The sequence below is a fragment of the Emydura macquarii genome, unplaced genomic scaffold, assembly GCF_026122565.2.
Source record: "Emydura macquarii macquarii isolate MOO-44397 ecotype Brisbane River unplaced genomic scaffold, CSIRO-AGI_Emac_v2 contig_2988, whole genome shotgun sequence".
Lineage (NCBI taxonomy): Eukaryota > Metazoa > Chordata > Testudines > Chelidae > Emydura > Emydura macquarii.
This window is the reverse complement of record NW_027133125.1, coordinates 3,006,542-3,027,621: the sequence shown is the minus strand read 5'-3', so window position 1 is coordinate 3,027,621 and position 21,080 is coordinate 3,006,542. Positions and strand designations below refer to the sequence as shown.

General features: G+C 40.9%; 1 protein-coding gene across 1 annotated transcript in view; it reads right to left on the bottom strand.

Moving 5' to 3' along the window:
- The window catches only part of XRCC5 (X-ray repair cross complementing 5), a 70,898-nt gene that overhangs the window by 24,287 nt on the left and 25,531 nt on the right, over positions 1–21,080 (bottom strand). Inside the window, exons 9-14 of the mRNA XM_067570053.1 lie at positions 20,071–20,183; positions 13,656–13,718; positions 12,386–12,523; positions 10,447–10,537; positions 9,071–9,204; positions 2,959–3,155 (exon numbers count right to left, since the gene is read on the bottom strand). Coding sequence (XP_067426154.1) covers positions 2,959–3,155; positions 9,071–9,204; positions 10,447–10,537; positions 12,386–12,523; positions 13,656–13,718; positions 20,071–20,183 — 736 coding nt within the window. The remainder of the gene's footprint in view (positions 1–2,958; positions 3,156–9,070; positions 9,205–10,446; positions 10,538–12,385; positions 12,524–13,655; positions 13,719–20,070; positions 20,184–21,080) is intronic.

Genomic DNA, 21,080 nt, shown 5'->3' with positions numbered 1-21,080 from the left:
TTACTTGTAATATATTGATTAGCTAGCTGCCTTTTAGAAATGTAAAAAGTGCAACTACTATTTGAAAGAAATTAATGAAGTGTACATTTAAGATTAATTTAAAAGGCTGGAATATTATATGCACTTCTAGGTTTATGTAACAGCTTTTCCCAAACTGTGAAGTTAGGGATGGCTCCTAGCTCTTCACCGCAAACACAGGGAAGAAAAAGGAACATTTCTGATTTACTGAACTTCTTACCACTTAAGGCTCAACAAAAATGAAACTGCCTAATGTATACTGAATATTAAAATCTACATTAACATAGCTTGCCTCCGGTCCGTACCAGTTTATCCTTCAGATCTCAAAAACTAAGCAGAGGTGAGTCTGGTCAACGCTTGGATGGGCGACCTCAAATGAAAAACCTAGAAGCTGCCTGAGTAATATTGGTGATTCATAATAATGACAGCACTTGGCATCTGTAGACAACAAAGAGTCGTACAAAGTTGCACAAGTGTTGTTATCCCTATTTTACAGGTGGAGAAACTAAAAAGCAAAGAGGTGAAATGACTCACCCAAGATCACACAGAGTCAGCGGTACAAATAGGAACACAGTCCAGTCTCCTGAGTGCCATCCCAGCATCCAGTCCACTGGCCTACACGGCCAGTATTGGGACTTTTCCCTCTAAGAACTGAACCAATGTCCTAACCGTGCTGATAACATTCATATGACACATAATGCCTCATTTTAAAAGGCAGTGATAAACACTAAGATATTATCTCACACCAAAGCCCAAACCACTGTACAAACAGCACTTACATTTTGAGCAAAGAAAAAAGTACTGCTTCTTTCAAATTAAAACCAAATGTTTAATAGCACTGTGCCTCTGCTCCTTAATACCAGGAGTTTAGGTTTCTGAATCTTAGTGGGTTTGAAATAGAAATCTCTCTCAAAGTCTCCTTAATTTTAAGGCTAAAAGGGTCAATTGTGATCATCTGTCTGACCTCCTGCATAATTCAATCCATAGGATTTCCCTAAATTAATTCCTGCTTCAAACCTAACACCTGTGGTTCAACTAGAGCATATCTTTTAGAAAAATACCCAATCCTGATTTAAATATTTCCCATGATGGGGAATCCACCACAGGCATGGTGCATTGTTCCAATGATTAATTAGTGAGTGAGGGATCCATCGCTGGTGTCTCAGAAGTAGAGAGGAACTGGACCCATCTAATACTGATGTATTTTTTAAAATGTCTTGTTGTCCTTAATTCTGCTGGCCATACACCGATGTCTCTTTGCTACCAACCTTTTCTTTTTTTTAATTTGTTATACACTGATTTTTTTTCTTGGCCCCTTTCACTTCCCCTCTAAGCTAGATCTGTTTTTTCACCTGTGGGATTATGGCTTTTTGGACATCTAGTAAAATGTTCTTAAACCGTTTCCAATTATCATTCACAGATGTTAACTCAAAGTTACAAAAGGAAAGACATTCAGAACTAAGGTCATCACATTGTGTAATTCATCCCATTATGCCTACAAACAGTGGCACAAAACAGAACAGATTCAGTTAAGACCTCTTGCAGTACCATAAATACTAAGAGGTTAGGAACACAGTGGTAGCTATAACAAAAAATCAAAGAATCATAGAAATGTATGGTGGGAAGGGATCTCGAGAGGTCATCAAATCCAGCCTTTGTGCTGAGACAGGACCAAGTAAACCTAGACCATCCCAGGGAGGTTTTGGTCCAACCTGTTCTTAAAAACCTCCAGTGACGGGATTCCGCCTCCCTTGGAAGAAAATTCCAAAATGTAACTATCCTTACAGTTAGAAAGTGTTTCCCTAATATCTCACCTAACTCTCCCTTACTGCAGAGTAAGTCCATAATTCCTTGTCCTACCTGCAGTGGACATGGAGAACAATTGATCATCGTCCTCTTTCTAACAGCCCCTAACATCTTTGACAACTACTATCAGGTCCCCCCTCAGGCATCCTCTCTCAAGACTAAACACTGGCACTTTTTTTTAAACCTTTCCTCATAGATCAGATTTTCTAAACCTTTTATCATTTTTGTTGTTCTCCTCTGGACTCTATCCAGTTTATCCACCTCTTTCCTGAAGTGTGCTGCCCAGAACTGGACACTCAGCCCCAATGAGATCTCAGCTGGAGCAGAGCAAGTCAATTACCTCCTGTGTATTACATATGACACTCCTGTTAATGTACCCTAGAATATCAGCCTTTCTCACAACTGTGAATTTGTTGACTCATATTCAATGTGTGATTCACTAAAATCCCCAGATCCTTTTCAGCAGTACTATGACCTAGCCCATTATTGCCCATTTTGTAGTTGTGCATTTGATTTTTCCTTCCTAGCTGAAGTACTTTGCACGTCTTTACTGAATTTCATCCTGTTGATTTCAGACCAAATCATCTCTTTTCAGATAGTTTAGGTCAGAACCTTAAATTAGGTGAATAAAGTTATTTGGTTCCAATCATGGTGATAGAATAATAATTCTTAGTACTTTGACAGTCTTCACAGACCTTTTGTTATCCTTATTCAAACCATTTTATGACTACTCATAGGATAACACATATACACACAGGTGAAGAATGTACATTGTACAGGTTCTCCAGATTATTTTAGACTGTCTCCCATATCCCACAGATGTTCCCATGAAACTGTGTGTGTTTTTTCCACAGAGTTCACAATCCCTTGTACCCTGGAAGCTAGATACTGGGACCAAAAAACCAAAAACAAACCCCCAAACCTGCACATCCTATGCAATTGTGCAGCGCATACTACCACAAAGTACTCTATCTACAAACAAGTTTGGCATCACAAGATATTTTATCCACAAGGTACTCTGATAGGTGGTCTCATGTACAAAAGATTTCAAGCTTGCTATATTCAACAAAAACAATCTGAAATGCTTAGAGAACAATTTATTTTAAAAAATCCACATAAACCCCTTCAACTTACTTGTCTTTGAAGACATCTTGAGCGGTCTTCTGTTCTTTTTTCTTGCCAGCATCTTTCAGGGGGAAAAGTGCCTTTATTTTTTCAAGAGGAGCCTGGCATCTTTCTCTCACCTCTTGAGGTGTCTCCAACATCTCTAAAAGACACTGGTCAATGGGTGGCAGTGGCTTATCAGGATGAAAAGCTTTATGCTGCAGACACTGTCAGGATAAAGAGTGAGGTGGTGAGGAGAAAATTTTTACCATTCAACTGTATGTATTTGGCTTAGCATATTATATGAAAAATGTCATTCAGTTTTATACTATGACTATTACTACATAGGTGAGAAATATCTTGGCTCAAGATTGGCTGAAAACAGTCATATGATGAGACAAACCTTTTGAGGACCTCATCAGAGGTCAATAACAATATAAACGAAATAGCTCACACAAGTAAATGAGTGCACAATAAATTCTGTGAAAACTATTACTTAGCTCCTAGGAACTAAACAGTTGATTTCTCCCTCCAGCTACCTAACTTCAATTTGCCTTTAAAATATTAGTTTCAAAGGAAATGACTGTTTAAATTCACGGTCATGTGAGAGATTTCCATATATTTCTGATGGAGACATTCTGAAGACAGCGCTCTCTCTCACTCTCTCATTCACTCACTCACTCACTCACAGACTTCCTGCTTCAGTAAACATCAAGTTTTATTGTCCCTCCAAAAAAAAAAATTTTTTTTCCTCTTGGGTCGGTCAATCAAATCTGGATATTCACAACAGAGGTCATTATCTACCTATGAGTAAATGGTCGGGGAGGGAGGGAGAGAGAAAGAGAAAGAGAAATTAAGCGGCACAGGGGAAAAAACAGATTTTTTTCAGATTAGATTTGAAAAGAGTGAGAGAACGGATGAGGCTGACAGATGCACATGAAGGATCAGACAGATGGCTGGAGCTATAGAGGAGAAGGTTCTTTCACCAACAGTGGCAACACAGTAGACAGAGAAAGTCAGTGTTAGATAAATGGGTGGACATAGAGACCAGGTCAATGAGGTGGGCTGAAGAAATTCTATAGAGGCTTTTAAAAACAAAGCAGGCACTTTTGAATTGATATGAGAGGAATGGAAAGCTGGTGTGGACATATATTTGTGTATCTGAGGAACATTTACTACTGAAATGCACTATACAGTATATATTAGGTATAAACGTGTGAGCAAGCATTCCAAACGCAAAGCAAACAACAGCGTTATGCTCCCTTATTGGCTGTCAGGCATGACCTCAATTTAAGAAAAAAAACATAAAAACAAAAAACCCTCCGCATTCATGCTGAAGAGGTGCCAATAACGCCAGTCCCTACCATATGTTACACATCAATACAGATGCTCTTTCATGCTGCGATTAAGATTCCAATCCACATTAGTGCACACTTTCAAAAGGAGGAAGTTGCACAAAGCAACCAATTGGAAAACACTTGTAATGATTTAAGGCATAATTATTTTGAAAAAGAATAAAGATGTTGCTGGAAGCTGTAGCAACGGCTCTTGTAATACAAAAACAATATTAAAACAGCATTAGGGGACTGAATTAAATTCACAAAAGGAAGAAATTGTGACTCTGATGTGAATATGTATTGTAGGCTACTGTAGTAGAAAGTGAGAGGCTTAGTATAAAGACATGAGGCTTAGTATAACGGGCCAGAGAGGAGGCATTCCTAGCCTGAAGGAATGATCAGGATTTGGTAGCAGGAGAAGGCAGTTCCTAGTGCAAGGGCTGCCTAGGAAACTCAGGGAACTCACATTACATAGTGATGTGTATGGATTGAAGGTCCCCTAAGCAGGATGGACAGGGCCAGTTCGGATTGACTGAAGGGAAGAGTCCTGATTTGCTCCCCCTAGCAGCAGGCAGAAACCCTGGACAAAACCGCTTAGGAACCAGTTGGTCCTTGAAGTTTTAGGACACTGGCCAACCTCCAGATGTCTAGGAGTTCAGGTGAGATCTACTTTTGTAATGGTTTAATACAACCTTCTGAAAGATCCATTCTGGAGCACTCCACAAGTCACTGTTTCAATCCTCTCTTGGCCTTGTGCCACCTGTCCTCTCCATCAAGTCAAAAGTCATATTCCTACGGAGCTTTTTGGAGAAATCTCCCACCTGGCTGCACAGCCTAAAAACCTAGTGTAGGAGCATCCTCAGGTTCAGTGCTTGAATCAGGGTCAATTAAATGTGACATTTAAAAAGAGCCTATGTCCTATGTGGGATATTAGATCTGGACTGGGCAGCAGACACCCTTACATTATTCAGCAGCTCTCCCCCCTATTAATTTTTCACTCCCCCCATGCCAATATAGCACAATCTGTACAGTGTAACTTAATTCTTTATTTTGATATTAAATTTAACTTACCCCCCAAAATTTACAATGTGCTGCAGATTTCTGTACTGAAAAGAAATATCTGCATCATAGAAGATGTCGAAAGGAAGCCGGAGGTTTTGATAGCTGGGTAGGAGAGTCAGTTTGTCACCCACGATGACATATCAGTTGGTTTTGTTTTTTCGGCACGTAAGAGGAAGTTGAGGCTTTTGGTATTGGGGCAGGAGGATTGAATTCCTCCATCCTGCACTCCAGCAAACCCTGACAGCCATTTACCATCCCCTTGCACCCTCTCATATCTGACACTGCGTGCAGACCAGACAACGTAATTTAATCTAGATGCTTCTGCTTAAATATCCACATTCACTGCTAATCGTTTTAAATGCTCTCATGATGAGGTAACATGCCAGTGGGATGCTTCCCTCAGAGGCATTTTCTCAAGCTGTGTATGGAGTCATGCAGACATCACTGCCCTGGTCACATTCACAGCATATTTTAAAGGTTTTCTTGGCTACTGGTAAGAGCAATAGGTGAAACTCTTTTTTTTTTTTTAAATATAAGTTTAGTTTTTTAGAGCTCAGCTATGTAGCAAATTCAAAAATAAGAGCAAATGTGCTGCAATTGATATGGCTGTATAGTCATATTACACTCAGGATTCTACCTATTAACTGTGCTATAGTAAAATAGATGTACTCCAAAGGAAATGCCAGAAAGTGGGAAGTGATTATTCCCCTCTATTCGGCACTGGTGAGGCCACATTTGGAGTATTGTGTCCAGTTTTGGGCCCCCTACTACAGGAAGGATGTGGACAAGTTGGAGAGAGTCCAGCAGAGGTCAACAAAAATGATTAGGGGGCTGGAGCACATGACTTATGAGGAGAGGCTGACGGAACTGGGCTTGTTTAGTCTGCAGAAGAGAAAAGTGAGGGGGGATTTAATGGCAGCCTTTACCTACCGGAAAGGAGGTTCCAGGGAGGATGGAGCTAGGCTGTTCTCAGTGGTGGCAGATGACAGAACAAGGAGCAATGGTCTCCAGTTACAGTAGGAGAAGTCTAGGTTGGATATTAGGAAAAATGTTTTCACTAAGAGGGGAGTGAAGCACTGGAATGGGTTACCTAGGGAGGCGGTGGAATCTCCATCCTTAAAGGTTTTTAAGGTGTGGCTTGACCCTGGCTGGGATGATTGAGTTGGGGTTGGTCCTGCTTTGAGCAGGAGTTTGGACTAGGTGACCTCCTGAGGTCCCTTCCAACCCTCATCTGTTAGGATTCTATGATAATCTTCTATGATTCTATCAAAAGAGCTAGCAGATTATCACTTACTGTTTTTGTAAGCTTTCTGAGGCAGGTACTGTATTTTATTTTATGTTAGTGCATCACTTAGTGTTCTGGGTATGTCCACAGAGCAACTAGACACCCACAGCTAATACGTGCTAGATGACTCAGGACCACGAGGCTCAGGCTACAGGGCTGTTTCACTGATGTGTAGACTTCTAAGCAAGGGCTGGATCCCAGACCCTAGCACCCTGCACAGAGTGTGAGGGTCCCAGAGCTCGGCTCCTGTCCAAGCCAGAAAGTCTATGCAGCAATAAAACAGCCTCACAGCCTGAGCCCCACAAGCCCAAGTCAGCTAGTGCGGACCAGCTGTGGGTTTTTCTTTGCTATGTACATGTACCCAATGAGGCCCCAATCCTGACTGGCACCTCTAGGCACTCACATAAATAATAAAATGAATGCCCCACCAATAGCAGCATCTCCTAGGCAGTCCTATTTTCCCTGTATATATACTCCCCTAAACAAAATGCGTACAATTACACCCTCCAGCAGCCTTCTCAAATCAGTCATTGGAATAATGCCATTATTCTGTTTTGGAAGCCAATGACACACTAAGGAACAATATCTCCAATAAGCGATGGCCACTGAAGCAGAAGAGTTAAAAATGTTATCTGTAAAAAGCAGAGGAAATTCCATCACAAAATTGTTCCATTTATAAACAAAACCATGATTTTTTTTTCCTAACTCCCAAAACGGCAAAGTCCCCCTGGGACTTGGCTCATGCTGGGATCTTTCCATCTCAAATGTCTTCAGCAAGTAATAAGGCTTCTGCTTTCCAAATCTTGCAACCAGCTGCATTCTGTGCAATCAATCTGGTTGGCAGAATTTGAATAGAATGCTGAGTTCCGCATGGGGTAATTGGGGTAGGATTTCAAGACAGTGGATTACACTTGTGTCACTGAAGATTAAATTTGGCCATAGAAATCTTCTATTACCAGTGATAATGCATTAAAAAGAACCCAGGATGACTCTCAGAATCTAGGCTGAATTTGCAGGTACTTAGAAAAAACTTTTTTTTACTAGTAAAATGAGCAAATTTCATCTAAAATCACTGAGATACAATAATGATAGACCCCAGAATACCATTTTAGTCACTTTTCAGAACAGAAACCCACATTCAATAATATTCTATCCATGACCCTGTGTTTAACATGACTATGCAGCTGCATAAATTGGATCATAATTGCCCTTCTTTTTGAATTTGTCAGTTGTTTTTTTTAAATGAACCCTTCAATTCTGGGGCATAATTAAGTCTCTCGCCTTCATGGTTGCAAAGAAAACCTTCAGATGTGAAACAAATGTAAATCAAAACACAGACAGCTTGAAACAATAGCTCTGAATCAAGTGTGAACGGCTCAATTTATATCTAAGATGTGTTAACTCTGAAGCCCTAGGCTATTTAAATGTCAACACTGTTAACGATTTCACTGCTGAACGTTTTAGCAGAAACACCAAGCTAACATGCTTATCTATCACTCGGATGCAGCAGCAAATGGTGCAGGTGGATGTTTTCAAGGTTTCCTGGGATAGAGAATGAAAAATGAAGGCCCTCCTTAGATTTAAAGTCACTCTCTGCACCTGCTTAAAAGGGCAAGAAAGAGAAAGGCATTCCATCCCTCTTCAACTGCCTCCTCCTTGCCAAAAAACAAAACAAACTATCCCTCGGAAAGGCAAAAGGCCCCAACTATCCCTTACCCAGTCTGTTAGAACTTCCAGCTTCCCAACAATAATTTGTATCATGCAGTTAAGCATTATCAGCATAAAAAAGTGATACTAAATACATTTTGGCCGTACTCTTTCAGTTTGTTGCAATGTAAAATAAACAAACAACAAGGGATACTGCATTGATTAATTCCAGAGGGGTAGCCGTGTTAGTCTGTTTACAGCAAAAACAACGAGAGTTCTGTAGCACTTGCATCTGAGGAAGTGGGCTGAAGCTCACGAAAGCTTATGCCTGCTGAAATTAAATTTGTTAGTCTTTACAGAACTCTCGTTGTTTTTGCATTGATTAAGTTGCACTGGACCAGGCAAGTAGAAAGGCAGTGAAGGACAGTATTTGGGTGGGCAATGCTGCATAATTTGATCTATGATAGCAAACAGAACACGGGACATCGATTCTATCCCTAGAAAGACATTGTAGCTGTTTCTCGAGCACATGCCATACTTGTAAAGGGCCCATCGTATCCTGGCTGCGTTTCCTGAGATAAGACTTTCTTTAGACTGCCTGTTCAAACCCTTATGATGCAAGGGGCTAGAAATAGTCAGTCTGAAACTGATGCCAGTGGCAAGGTACAAGCTAGTAGCCACGCAGGACCTAGGGATTAATTCATTTAAATTACACTTGTCACATTCCAAGTCCTTTCATACAACTCTGAGAAAGAGAGAGAGAGGTGTGTAGAAACAGGAAAAGTTTTCACATGAAGGTTTTTCATCTCACCTGGTATAACCTCTGAAACTGAGGGTTTGGGATTTTGCTGATTTTAAATAGGTCTTCGATTGTCTCCCCATCATCATCTTCATAAACCAAACTCATAGAGTCAATCAGAGAGTCAACTGCAGATAACTGATCCTCTACACCAACAAATATAAATATACACAAAAAAGATGACACACACTTGAAGATGGATATGCTGCTTGTAATAATTCACCCACAAAAATTCACTTCGGAATATGAGATTTTAACACAGGCATTAAATGCCCCAGAAGTCACTGTTTTATATTCCCTGGAGATACAGACAGGCTGATAATGAGCATGGATAATGGACACAGTAATGAAAATCCTGCATTGTTTAAGAACTACCAGGTAAAGTTAGAGAGACTTTCCGTTTTGGGAAGATCTCAGTTATTGCTGCTTTTCTGCTTCCATTTTTCTTCTTTTCCAAGATGTTTTTATTTGCAACAGAAGGTTTATAGGCCACTTGGAAAATGAGGAGAACAATTGGGTCTGGAGAACTAAACGGAGTGCAACTTTTCAAAGTTACAAATGTACATTAACTCAGTTCAGAATAATAAATTATTGCTTCGGTAAAATGGGTTCTTAAATTTCTGCTCTCAAACTGCCTGTTACAGGTAGGAAATGGAACGTGAATCAGGAATCACACAGTATCCATCATCCTGACTGTCAGATTTGTGTTCCTTTTCGGAGTGGCCCATACAACAAATCAGAACATCTGGAACACAGTCTGGATTACACATTACTCCATTAACCCACGCCACGCCAGACTTGGGACAGTGAACCAAACGCTGCGGGGCTCCACCCTGGCCTCCTGTCTGAATCCAAGCACCTGCGTGTGCCTGCTTCCTCAGCACTAATACCTGCACACAGATTTAGATGCTGGCTTTGCGCTTGCAGATTAAATTCTAGTATGTATGTGAAGGTGGCTGGTAGATGACTTATCTGAAGGAGCTGCGGGTTCTCAGTCCAGTTCCTAATGTACAGAGATCTACAATGTGAACCACATCACAATGACACCCTTTGCAGACAGTCTCAGAAGAGAGGCCAAAGACTGCCTGGGTCATGGAGGATTAACCAGTTCTCCCTAAATTCAAAAAAGTTCAGATGGTATCTTGTGATTATTTAACCTGAGCCAAATTTTAGCCAGTAGTATAGTTTTGAAAGGCTGTGTGAAATCCTTAGAACCTCTCAGGCTCCAACTAACCAGACAAAATTCTGATATAAACTAACTAAACTGACTTTTTCCAAACCACACTATGTTTCCATGGGAAAGTCAAACATTCCATATATTTTAGAGTGAATTAAAGGTATGGAATTAAGCTGCAGCCAATCAGTGAGACAATAAGGGACTAACTCACCTGTAGGAGAGTACTTTTTATTATGCTTCAAAGAGGAAAACATGTATTGTCGTAAATCTTCCATGTAGGGTAGCTGCACGTATATCAGACACTAAGAGATGGGGGGGAAAGAGCAACTGAACTTGAAGTGAAAATTTAAAGTTAGTCACAGTAGTAAAGGCAGCATGAGTATAAGGAAATCAGAAATCTAGAACCTGTTCAATTTGAAATAGTTTGATTTACTAAAACTGTATCACAGTACAAATGTTTAGCAGAATATTTAACATGATAATTGCTTTCACAAATATCAGGAGGATTAAAAAATGTTCTGGACTGTTGCCTAGAGCTGTCCAAAACTAGCTTTAAATATCCCATGCAATGGTGCTTTCATCACTACCTGTGAGAGACCGTTCTACAGCCTACTGCATCTCACCATCCGCAAGTAGTTTTTTACATTCCCAGCTGAATTTTTTTCTTTATTCATATACCTCCTCCAGCTTATAGCACCCTAAATAATTCTTTTCCATCCTTCAAAATTACAACGACTTATGTCCCCACCATCTTAGTCATTGCTTAGCTAACCTATACATATTTAGCTCTCTGAATAATCTCTCACAAGTAAGATCACTAGAAACATATGCTCCAGAAATTCTGCAATACAGTAGAGCTTCTAGGGTCTCACTGTGGACTTTTGTGTGTGTGGCATGTAAAGCATTTTTTTTTTAATTTACATTTCTAGCACTTCTGGTTTCAAAGAAAACCTTCCCAAATCCAGTGTGAAACAATCCAGCACTATCATCCAGAGTCTACAGACTAATTCAAACAGTATCTCTGAGGTGTGTGAAATCAAGGACATGTAGAATCATAGAAATGTAGGGCTGCAAGGGACCTTGAGAAGTCAGCAAGTCCAGCCCCCATTCAATTCAACGAGATGTCAACTCAAAAATGTAATGATAACAAAATTAAATGTCAACTATTTCACTGCGGATTATTTTAGCACAAACATCCCACTCGTGCCTTATTCAGTGCAGCAAGATATGTTTGAAAAGCCATTTGACAGCTATTGGACACAAATTCTGCACTAACATGCATCATATGAGGTTGCACAGAGAATATGTCAGTGAACAATCTGACCACAAGGCTGCAACTTTTAAAATTGCAAATAATTGAATCGTTTTTCTTGTCTTCGCCCTTCTTGATTGCTTTGCTATGAACAAAATCGAACAAATCAAATGTTTGACAGAAGATCTAGAGCAGGGGTTCTTAAACTGGGGGTCAGGACCCTTCAAGGGGTCGCAAGGTTATGATGGGGGGGGTTGTGAGCTATCAGCACCTGTGCACACCATGGCTGACAGCCAGAGCCCTTCAGAGCTGGGTGGCCAGAGAGCAGCGGCTGCTGTCCGGGTGCTCTGAAGGCAGCACCGACCCCAGCAGCAACACAGAAGTAAGGGTGATATGGCATGGAGGGGTAGGTGGCATGGCATTGGGGGGCAGGTCATAATTTTCAAGGGGGGGTCACTCTAAAAAAAAGCCCAAACCCTGCAAATCTCTCCCAATTTCCCAGATTCGGGGGGGAATTCAGCAAAAGCTAGCAACATTTCTAGCAGAGTTCTACTGGTTCTAGTTACAATTAATTCTTCCAGCATCTTAATGATTTTCACTGGTTTCTCAGAATTCCCAATTTCTTAATATTTTGTTGGTATTTAGATGTCCAGAAATGACTTCAACTGTTTAGATAAGGTCTCATCACAGATTTATAGCAGGAGGAGATTATCTCCTTGCTTTGTGACTTGACGTCTCTGTGTACAACCCAAAATCACACTGGACTCTTTTCCTGCTTTATCATACTGCAAACTCATATGTGGTTTGCCTTGCCGTGAAGCTTCATTAATTGATGTTTGTAAAGAATGGATCTAGAGACTCTCTGAACAAAAGATATTATACAGGGTCAAAATGTTACCTCATACGCATCCTTGATACATGGAAAGGCTACGCCAACCTGAGGATTAGATCTTCTGTCATAAGCATAACGTACTATGGCCACCACATCCAACTCATCCAAAGCATGGATCAGGGCAGAGAGAGCAACTGCTGCAGCCTGTCAGGAAAGGGATGCAAGTTCATACAAGTTCTCATGAAAAGATAGTCAGACACAACTTTCACACTGAATCCAAAAGCAGTGGTGAAGACAAGGATATCTCCATTTATAGTCAGCTGCTTGACTTTAACACCACCTTTTACCTCCAAAAGACACAGCAATGGGCACAGTTCAAATCTGGTCCTGCCAGTGAATATATTCAAAAGCAGGGACTATCTTAAGATCCTGTACATATCACTATTTCAAAACAAAAATGGAAAAGGCTCTAAGTGAAACTGCAGGATAGAAAGGAAGGAAGAAATGGTACTTTCGTAGATTTGTTTTTGAAATTTCTATTTCCTCTAATGTTGAAAGAAGACCCAGATTTTATTTTTATATGTGAGATGGACTGTGTGAGATGGAGTGCAGGGGCATTACATAGTCACCAGTGAACAAAAAGTTAAATCTCAGTTCAGGTCTTCCATCCCCTTGCACAGATGTTCAGAGGGAGGACTATAAAATGGCTATTAGGAAGGCAGTAAGTTCCAGACCCATAGTCACAGGGCTTGCCAGAACCCCAAGTTGCAGAGTTTTGACTCCTTTTCTGCTTATAGTAATTTCTTTTTCTTTTTCCTCATAATCATTAGCCCCTGAGGGGGAAAAAACCTTGCTGACTGCCTTTGTATTTTTTTTCCGCTGAGTTTTAACATCAGCTTGCAACATGTTTCAAACTTTAAAAAAAAAAAAAAATATATATATATATATATATATATATATATATATATATATACACATACACTTTCCATTCCATGAGATAGTCTGAGATACAATGATCCACGGAGAATCAACCCCCCATTTACAAACATTGCAAATAGGACCTACTTGCAGCCTTCCCGGGCTAGACAAACAGCAAACCTTAGACAATAGCAAAACTTACAAATGTCTCATTTCTGATTGGACACACATGCTATTCATTTTGGACCCACTGACCTCAATGAGAACTGGATCTGGATCTTTGTAAGTTGCATACTGAAGAACGTATTTGTTTTATTAACACCGAAGTACCCCTACACCATCATTACTGCCAGATTCATTACTATTAAATCCAGTTCCATGGGCAGCCCCCACTCAACTTAACATTCATTCCTCTCACCTCATCACCTTTTGCTGCAAAGACCTTCAAAATCTGGTTGCCCATGTAGTGATGCCTCTGGATCTAGAAATTCAAGTTTCTGAAATGATTCATTTTGATCTAAAACAAATGTCACTTTTAATTCTACCAATTAATTCTACATTAAAAGAAACAAACATAATACCCACATGCAAGGCCAAAGCATTTCATTACTATGCACAGTAGATACGAAACCTATATGTTGCTTTGTTTCCATTTACCGCACAATGTGGAACTCTACGTATATTTTGCAGTCTTCATTATAGAGAACCACCGTCCTATCAAATGATGTTTGGACAGTGTTGTGCTAACTTATTAGTCTGTATGAAGAGTGACAGTGGTTGCAAAAGGGAAAATTACACTTCACTGGAACAGATAGGATTCAGCATTCACATTTTGCTTTTACAACCTGGCAAAATTCTCATATCTGAGATCAGACTTGGACTAAAATTCCAGGATATGTGGCAGCCAATGCTAAGTATGAATGGGCAATATAGAAATGAAACACTGGACTCACGGAACATTTGTCTTGGGGCGAAGCGTTCTACATCTTATTAATACTAGTTAGAAAGTTACAGGCAAGGCTAAAGCATGTCTGGTACCGATTCTTTGGGTTAAAAATCTTTGAACTTATGGATAATAAGGCTCCTGGATGTAGGTTTGGGGGCAAATGTTCAACGGTTGTAAACTTTCATAACTCCATTGAAATCAATGACAATTTATGCCAGCTGAGGGTCTGCTCAATGGAAATCGGCACAATTCCTGAGTCGCTTGAACTTAACCTGTTGTATCTCCAATTATTTCGCCCTATTTATCTTTAGAAGCTCAAATATTATGGTGTGAAGCCTCAGATAAATTACCTAGACAGATGTGTCGCTGCATTTTCTTTGGTTTGCCAATTAACATTTCCTTTGTGTATTTTAAAGTCTTGTATGATTTCTTCATTTACATGGTATGCTTATAAATTAAAAATCAAAGTTTAAAACCAGTAATAATAAACCGTCTTATGATCTTCTCTCCTGAGGGATGTGAATGACTGAAAAAGCTGCTTCAGTATACTGAGAAAATAATATGAGGTAGGTTTATTCCCTCTTTAATTCTGTACTTGGAACGGCTCCAGTTTCTCTGGTTAATATGCTGTATGCCGCAGTGTCACAGGAGGAGAGGAGCAGACCCCAATGGCTAAGGAGCAAGAGCCACCTGTCCCAAGGCTGGGAGGCTCCTGGCCGCTGCACTCAGAAGGAGGCAGTGTAGGGTGGTGGAGACCACGGTCTCCTTTCTGCGGGGGCGGAGGCACCAATCTGCCAGTGTGACATGTCGTCTCAGGAGGTGTGCTGCCTGCCTGGAGCCCAAGGTTGCTGACGCTCATCTATCATCCTGACCACTACCCCACACTGCTCATCCATGTGGGCACTAATGATTCTATCAGGTACGACCATGAGACGATCAGCAATGACTATAGGACTCTGGGAATGAAGGTGAACTAGTCGGGGGTGCAAGTTGTGTTCTTGTACATCCTCCTGCTTGAGGGTAAAGGCCCAGGCAGGGATACGTGCATCCTGGAAATGAAGATGCTCAGATGGCATCAACAGGAAGGCTTCGGCTTTCTCTCTCATGTGATGCTGTTCTGGGAAGGAATACTGCTGGGAAGAGATGGGACCCATCTGACCAAGAAGGGGAAGAGCATGTTTGCACAACAACTCGTCAACTTAATGAGGAGGGCTTTAAACCAGGTTCAAAAGGGGCAGGTGACAAAAGCCCACAAGTAGGTATAAAAAAGGTAACTTCAACAGAGGGCTAAATGTTGGGGTGGAAATGGAAAATTACAAGAGGGTCACAGGAGCAACAAGAGGGATAATGGATGGGGGGGGGGGGCAACATATGCTCAACATCTTAGATATCTACACACAAATCCAAGGAGTATGAAGAATAAACAGGAAGAACTGGAAGTATTAGTCCATAAACGAAATTATGACTTGATTGTTTTGGTGGGTTAAGTCTCATGACTGAAATATTGGTATAGATGGGTGCAGCTTGTTTATACATCAAGAATATATACACTTGTTCTGAGATCCAGAAGGAGGTGAGAGGCAGACCAGCTGAAAGTCTCTGAGTGAAGATAAGGGGGGGGGGGGAAACAGGGGCAGTGTCCTGGTCCGGGTCTATTATAGATCACCAAATCAGGATGAGATGGTAGATGAGGCTTTTCTAGAACAAATAACAGAAATATCCAGAAAACAAGATCTAGAACTAATGAGGGACTTTAACTACTCTGAATCCTGAATGGGACTCAGAACTGGATATGCAGCTAATGTAATGTGTTCTCACTCCTCTGTTTTGCTTAGCAGAAAGGCTGCTGCCTGAAGTAGTAGCTTTACTTTCTGGGTGGCCTCATGATCAGACCGTGTTACAGTAATCCAATCTGGAGGTGACTAAGGGATGGGCTATTGTCGCTAGGTTCTTACGTGAAAGGAAAGGGCACAAACTCCTGGCTAGCTAAAGAAGTTTTGGGCCACTGCTGTTATAAAAGATTTCACAGACACATCTGCTAAATTAGAGGTTGTGCACACCTGGACAATACAGGGATGGCTACAGTGTTTGCCAATTCTCTGTGTATTTCCTTCTGCCAACCAGCATCACCTCTGTTTTTCCAGGTGTTGGCTAATGACCCTTCTGCTTTTCATCCAGGTCCCTATTTTGTCAAGGGACATTTTGTAACATCTGGGAAACTTGACGAGACAGAGAAGTAGATTTGGGAGCATTCAGCATACTGCTAAGCACTGAGGCTTAGTCTCTTATGATTCCCCCCTAATGACTTCACCATGGATAGTAAATTAAAAAAGTGACTTGACTGAGCCCTGTGGGACTACAGGAGGATGAGCAGATGCCCATAACCACTTTCAGGGATCTCCTGGAAAGGGAAGAGTAGTGCCAGCTTAAAATTTTCTGCTCTCATGTCTATGCATATGTGTTTATTTCACTTTTAGAAAGAGAGGTAAGTCATCTTGCTGTCCAGGCCTTCCCAAATGATTAAATCCAGCTTTTCTCACTTGATTACCTAAGTTGTAGAAAGCAGGAAAGCAAAGTTTTTGGTTTCTTACCGAAATATGGAAGGTCTTATTTTAAGCCTTGTAAAGCTCCCAGATGCCATGGTGATGGATGGCAAAATGAATGCTTCCAATAAAAAGAGTTAGAATATATTCATAAACACTTTTTACTGTCTCTCTATAGTGTATCTACTTTTAAAAGATATATAAGGATCTTCCTACACTTATTCTTCTTATTACTTCTGAGCCCTAATTTTGTGAACTAGATTTACATTAATTTACATGTTACTTTAATGAAAACAAGAGGAAAACCACAGTCTATAAATTAAACCTCTGAGCATTAGAATTAAGACAACTAGCTTCTAACAGTTCTCAAACATTGGTGAGCTTCTTCTGTCGGTAGTACGGTGAAATGAACACACAGACTTGGACAAAACCAGAAGGATTTTGTGCAGGGAACTAACTAGGGACTGAGGAGGGAGGAATCCACTTCCTTGCCACTGGCAGACAGTGGGGCAGTTCTTCCACATTCACTGCTTCAGCTCTGTGGCTAAAACAGGGATCGCAATACATCTGCAACCCCTACATGAGGATTTGTGACCATTGGAGCTCTGTACTATCATGAGTCAGAGGCTACATCGACGAACCTCGCTCAAATGCTCCCTTTATAGTGACCGATGTGCACTCATGGTGACGTTCACGATCAGGCAATAAGACCCTGTCATCGTCAGGAGGAAAGACCTACCCTCAGTGCAGAACACTCGCAGGTTTCACAGTGCTGATCGTGACACTGACCACTCTTTTATCATTAGCAAAGTGAAGATTACAGCTAAGAAACTGTATAGAGCAAACCTTGGGAGCAAGTCCAAAATCAACACTACTAAGTTAAAAAACCAGAGAAAATGCCAGGAGTTTGTGAAGGCTTTTGAACTCAGCATGCCTGGGAAGTCACTACCAGAGAAGGTAGAGGAATTTTGGGAAGATTTAAGAACCAACAATCTATGAAACAGCTTTAGCTCCATTTGGGAAAAATAGATCATCAAAAAAGGATTGGTTTGAAGAAAATGAAATGGAAGTACTACCGTTTATTAACATTAAGAACACAGCCTACCTGGAACACAATAAGAAGCCAAGAGAGAGCCAAGAGTGAGACTTCGACATGCAAAAGCCGAGGTACAGCAAGCAAGTAGATGCTGTGCAAATCATTACTAGACATGCTCTGTGAAGAGATACAGACAGCTTCAGATACAGGAAACCTCAAAGTCATGTATGATGGCCTGAAGAAAGCTCTAGCCCCACTGTCAATAAGGTTGCCCCTCTTAAATTGCAAAGTGGTGAAATTATTACAAATAAAAGTAAGCCGCTCTCTTGTTGGGTTGACCATTATTTAGTGCTATATGCACAAGAAAGGAACATCACCAATGAATCACTGGATTAAATACCAACTGTACAGGTCATGCCAGAGCTAGATGTGGAGACCACTGCAGAAGAGCTAAACAAGGCCATTGATTTGTTATCAAGTGGCAAGACTCCTGGAAAAGATGGCATCCCAGCGAAAATTCTTAAGTGCTGGAAAAAGGGTGAGGTGCCACAAGAGACACGCGATGCAAACATCGTCACTCTGTATAAAAGCAAAGACAAAAAGGGTGACAGCAGCGAGATACCCTGTAGTTGTTACAAAGTGTAGCAAGAAAAGCTTTTGCAAAAGTCCTCTTAGTGCACCTACAACCGCTGGTGAATTGTGCATGCTGTGAATCATAGTGCACATTCAGGGCTGGGAGATCAACAACAGACATGATATTTTCTGTGCATCAACTTCAAGAAAAGTGCAGAGAGCAAAACCAACCATTGTACATTGCCTTTGTGGACCTAACCAAAGCATTTGACACAGTCAGAAGAGCAGGTCTATTTGCAGCACTAGAAAAGATAAGTCTTGTTAAGTCTTATACCTTCATTTCATGACAGCCTGAGAGCAAATGTCCTGTTTGATGGATCTACTTCAGACAGCTCTGTGATGAAAAGCGGAGTTGAGCAAGGATGTGTTCTTGCGCCCACACTCTTTGGAATCTTTTTCTCAGTGCTCCTGAACTGTGTGTTTAAGGACGTGAAAGATGGAGTGTATCTCCACATCAGATCGGATGGGAAAGTCATCACTCTCTCACAACTTAAGGCAAAAACTAAAGTACAAAAAGGTGCCAATCAGGGAACTTCTATTCACTGATGATGTTGCCCTTATAGCCCATGATGAAGATCTACTACAAGAACTCATGGACCGCCTTTCAAGTGCTTGTCAGGCATTTCCTCTCAACATCAGCATGAAGAAAACAATTTTATTAGGACAGGGGGTTCCACAAGATCTTAAATGCAAACCAGCTAGAAGTAGTCCAAAAGTTCAGCTATTTAGGTTCTACAATGACTATCAACCTCTCACTGAATGAAGAGCTGAGAGTTCGCATTGGAAAGGCTGCCACCACTTTTAGTGGACTAACTAAAAGAGCATTGAACAACTCAAAGCTTAACATCAAGACCAAAATGCTAGTGTACCAAGCTCGCATCCTCAACACTCTCATGTATGGGGTGGAAACATGGACAACTTACACTCATCAGGAGAAAAGGTTAAACAGTTTCCACATACGCTGCTCACGCCGTATACCCAATATCAAATGGCAAGATAAAGTTATCAATGCAGAGTTTCTTCAAAGGGCAAATGTATCAAGTGTAACAGCCCTGCTCAAGCAAAGACAACTGCACTGGCTGGGCCATCTGAGCAGGTAGGAAGATGGACGCATACCGAAGGATGTACTATATGGGGAGCTATCAGAGGGAACAACAACAACAAGACATCCCAAGCTTCACTATAAAGATACATGCAAGTGAGATCTGAAAGGAATTTGGAATTGATCGAGACCAGAGGGAAACCTTGGCAAGTGATCATAACAAGTGCCGCCACCGTCTCCATCAGAGCATCAAAGCCCATGACAGGAACTGGCTCCTACAGCTTGAAAAGAAAAGAGCTTGTAGGAAGCAAGCAGCTCCCAATCAAGACACACGTATTTGCAACAACTGTCAAAGATTATGCAAGTCTTGGATTGGACTACTGATTCACGTTAGACATTGCAAACCATCTACATCAGAGGCTGCAATTTTCCACTGTTTCTCGCGGACGAAAGGATCCCAATCACGTGGAGTCCAGCTCCACTGGACACGGCAAATGTAAAGTATCCCTGCAGCTGCCCCCACAACAGGAACCTGTTCACTGGCGTGTAGCACAACATCATTGTCCCTTGGTGACACTGACTTATATTCAATAGTCATCCAGTAACTGAGCGGGAAGAAGTTCAATACTGCACCTGAGATGATCTGCTGAATCCTAATACAGAAAAACACTTTGCTTCGGTTTTGTATTTCATTTGTTCCTCATCTACTTTAGAGAAAGGAACTATATCACTCCCATAGCGGAACCCTGAAGAACAAGAGAAGAACATCTGGTAAGCATAAGGGCCTACATTTCTTACACTGAAATTAGCACTCTGCATATTTTAACAACGCGTGCATGCCCCACGGCTATACCCCGTATGATTAACTTTGTAATTTACACCAAATTACTATCTCCTGTTAACAAAAAAAAAATCACACTCCATAGACACAATTTGCAAATCACAAAAAACAGCTACACTCCTTGTACATCATTTTACATAGTGTACCTACCTTTGTAGATACCAGGAAAGAAAAAAAAGTAACTGAACACACTGCCCAAAACCTTATACTCACAAAAAAATACTCAATGAACAGAGAATGAGCGCCCCTTGCAACCATAATAGCAAAAAAATAAGACAAATCAGCAGGAGACTCAAAGAAAGGAATCTGCAAGAAATTCAGAGGCCAAGCTGTCATTAAAATGGCTATTAAAGACCCGTTGATGTCTCATGGAAAAGCAAAAACCCTTCTATACAGAGGAGACAAATCTGTTGATCTAGTGTATATTTCTGTATTTTGATTCCTTTGCTTTTTATTACTAGGGATATTTACATGAAATCAGGATCTTTGTTTCTAAGGAGCATCACCTGTTCTTGCTGCTTTCCCCAACCTGAATTTACAATATTTTGCTGCAATACCACACTTAGTTTTTGTTTAGCTGACTACACTGTCAGAGACTGAGGAGGATGTCTTTGGGTGGGGAATAAACACCAGAAGCAGATGAACATCCCAAAATGAAGCACCGGTTTGAATTTGAAAAGACAATGAAAAAAGCAAAACAAAGCAAAACTGAGAAAACATACTACATGTGCAGAACACTCAGTAAACGGAATGTTCTTCAAAAATTTCTATGAGGCATCAGCAGCTTTTTAACTGCAGCTAA